Consider the following 3,144-nt stretch of genomic DNA (forward strand, 5'->3'; position numbering starts at 1 on the left):
TTCCTTCCACTTCCTTCCTTCAAGCATCCAGGGGTCTGGCCCAAGAGCTCTGAGGCTCTCCTGAGCAGGAAGGAAGAGCTGACTCTTGGCCCCTGTCCAGCAGCACTTCCTGGGTGTGAACCGGGAGCGGGGGTGGGGGCACGGGGTGGGGGGGTGAGGGGGCGGGGGGGGGTGGGGGGCGGTTTCCTGGCCATTAAGTAGCACAGGATGGCTCCTCCCTAGCGCGACTCAGTCCGTTTCAGTACTTGGGGGCGGGGGTGGGGGAGGCTGCGGGATGGTACAGAACGTCTAACCCTAACCCTTGCTGAGCCTTTGGTTCCCTTTTCTTTTAACAAAGAACGGATCTTTGAGTCAATGAATGCTTCCAGCGGGGAGGGAACAAGGTCTAAGTAGTATCTTTGTTTACCTTGTAATATCTTTGTTTACCTTGTAATATATTTCTTCTCCTGTTGGACCTTCTATTTATGTCAAGTGATACTGGTTTTCCATTTGCAGAAGTGATACCAAAAAGGTTCCTTTCAAAATAAGTTTATTAAGCAAATAGTAAGTAAATAATAGGACAGGTGGTAAAGCGATGGGACAAAAATCCCAACCGTCCATGCCTGAAGCTGGGGAAGTCGGACCCCCTGGGAATGGAAACTCCTTCCCTCTCTCCAGCTCCTGGCTCGATCCCAGAGAGGAGGTCAGCCCAGAGAGACGACTTTCCGGCCAAGGACAGCTCTGGGCTCCGTTTCTCCAGGGTGGAGCCTTTTAAATAAGCCTGCCTGGGGGCAGATCTGTCTCCTAGGACTGATTCAGCGAGCTGAGCTGCGAGGGAGGGGAGCCACAGCTGGGAGGGAGAGGAGCTAGTAGCCACGTATCAGGAGCCACTCTGTCCTCGGGCAGGGTTCCTTTCCACTGGCCTCTCTCACCCCGGAGGGGTCAGGTCGGAGGGCTGCCGCTGATGCCATCGATGCGAAGTCCCAGCTGCAGGCCAGGAAGGGGCCTCTCCAGTTTGGCTGACCAAGTCCCTGTTGCAAGTTGGGGGTCAAAGCCACAGCTGAGCTGTAATTAGATGTTCCTTTGCCTGGTCTTGACCTCTGTGTGTGTGTTTTTCTGAAGGAGTGATCTGTGGCTCCTGGAGGCTGGCTTCCTGTCCTCTCCTGCTGGCGGGACAGACCCTCGTCACCCACACTCAGCATCCATAGGACTCCTGCACTCGATCCTGGCATCGAAGGAAGGTGGAAGCCTCGTGATGATGCTATTTTCTGCCTCTTTGGTACCTTGAGCTCTGAATCTGCAACATGATTTCGGTGGCTTCTGGCCCAGAGTGGGCCCCACCCCCAGTTCTCCGTGCTGCTTGCCAGCCCCAGGCAGCCAAAGGGAGCACTTCTGAGCTTCCCCTCAAGCACCAGTTCTGTCCACATGGAGCCTGTGCTGGGGGATAGGGGCAGATCCAGGGAATTGAAATCCAGATGTAAAAGGCCGGCAGCGCGTTGGCGGGCATTCTTCCTGGGGCCCCGGGTATCAGCTTCAGGTCTTTAAGGCCTCAGAGAGACTCCCTGAGATAGGGCCTTCCTCAGGGGTCTTTGGGAGGCCAATCCCCCAGGCCGTGGGGATTCAGAACCCCACACTGGTCCGACTTTCGCGCCTCCAGAAAGCGGAGATCTGCTCCAGGGTGACCCGAGGCTGGGGGCCCCACTCAAGATCAGGGCTTCCTAGTTGCTGCCTCTGGGCCTGGGGGCTCCCCAAGTGCACGGTGGCCTCTGGCCTGTGTTCCGGCTCAGCCCAGCTCACCAAGCCTGGGGCGCAGGGCCTCTCGTTCAAGGCCTGGGGTCCCCAGAAGGTGCTGCGGACTGGGGCCCTGGGTGGGGTGTGGGGGCCCAAGGAGCTGGGAGGGGTGAGGGGAGCTAACGGGGTGGGGGGGGCAGAGGGGGCAGGCGGGGCTGTTGCCCGGGCCTCCAAGGTGCCCCCCGGGGTGGGAGGGTCTGGGGCCCGGTCCATCAGCAGGGGGACCGCAGAGCCGTACCAGTCCTCCGAACGCTCTCGGGGGGTGCCCCTGGGCTCGATCCACAGTTCTCCTCCCGGGCGCCAGACCAGGGTGGGCGCGTGGTGGCTGGGGTCTGCGTGCTGGGAGCGGCGGAACAGGCGTTCTGCCAACACGGCTGTGCTCAGGAGGAAGAGCGCGGCCAGGGAGGCCAGCGCCAGCATGATGGGGATGCAGGGTCCGCACGGCAGCGGGGGCCACGAGCCCATCTCGGGCACAGGGAGGCCCCCCGTGTGCCCAAAGGGCTGCTCTGGAGTGGAAGGCATCTGGAGAGACAAGGGTGGGGAGAGTAAGGCATCGAGACTGGGTGGGCACGGCCTAGAGGGCGCGAGAGGCAGTGAGTGTCCGGACCCCAGTGAGGACAGAGGCAGAGGCCCAAGGGGCTCAGTATCTGGCCTGGAAAGCAGACCCAGGCAGACAGAGGAGCCAAGGGGACCCAAAAGGGCAAGAGAGAGACAGAAGCCTGGAGAGCCAGGGCCCCTCTGTGGCCGGGAGCCCAACACTCCTGCTCAGGCTCCCCACCCAGCTCGCTTCCAGAAGCCCTGGTTCCCTCTACGACCCAGGGGTGCCTCAGACAAAACTCTAAGGGCCCTAGCACCCGCCCACCCCTGCGCCCTAGGTCTTGCTGGAGCCTCAGAGGAAGTCGTGGGTAAGGAAATCAGAGTCCCCCGCCCCCCGCCGGCTCCCGTCCTGGGTGAGCACCCACCCGCCGTAGGCTGGCCCCGTGGACGTTCCTGCGGCCTCACGACTCTCCCCGTGAAGCAGGTCTTGTTCTCTCCAGGCTCCGCTTCGCTTGCTGTCGTGCTAGGCGTCAGGCGTCCCCACCGCACCTGTGGCTGTCCCCACCGACTCCGTCTCCCTGGCTTGCCTCTGCCCGCCGGGCCCCACACCTACAGGGGCCTCGCCCCGGCGCAGCCCCAGGGCTCCTGGCTCTCTGTTCGGAGCTCTCCTCCCTGTGCAGGAGGGTGCCGGGCGGCGGCCCCGCATGAGGGCGGAAGGGAGGGCACCACCTGTTGCCGGGCGACGGTGCCCCAACTCCTCCAGGCCCAGTGGGGTTTCCTAGGCGACCTGGGGGGATGTGGTCAGTGTGGTGGAGAGGCACTTCCTGCAGAGAGGCG

The 3,144-nt window shown here is 62.4% G+C and overlaps 1 protein-coding gene across 1 annotated transcript; it reads right to left on the minus strand.

Moving 5' to 3' along the window:
• Positions 1–1,055: 1,055 nt before the first annotated feature.
• C17H16orf54 (chromosome 17 C16orf54 homolog) lies at positions 1,056–2,873 on the minus strand. Its single transcript, XM_059154818.1, has 2 exons — positions 2,733–2,873; positions 1,056–2,292 (listed from the first exon to the last, which is right to left on the minus strand). Exon 2 carries the CDS (start codon positions 2,290–2,292, stop codon positions 1,600–1,602), a length of 693 nt encoding a protein of 230 aa, XP_059010801.1. The 5' UTR covers positions 2,733–2,873; the 3' UTR covers positions 1,056–1,599.
• Between the last annotated feature and the right edge of the window lie 271 nt (positions 2,874–3,144).

Source organism: Mustela lutreola, chromosome 17 (assembly GCF_030435805.1).
Source record: "Mustela lutreola isolate mMusLut2 chromosome 17, mMusLut2.pri, whole genome shotgun sequence".
NCBI lineage: Eukaryota > Metazoa > Chordata > Mammalia > Carnivora > Mustelidae > Mustela > Mustela lutreola.

What these genes read in the sequence shown, in the direction of transcription:
- C17H16orf54 (XM_059154818.1), bottom strand. Translation starts at nt 2,292, where the DNA reads ATGCCTTCCACTCCAGAGCAGCCCTTTGGGCACACGGGGGGCCTCCCT.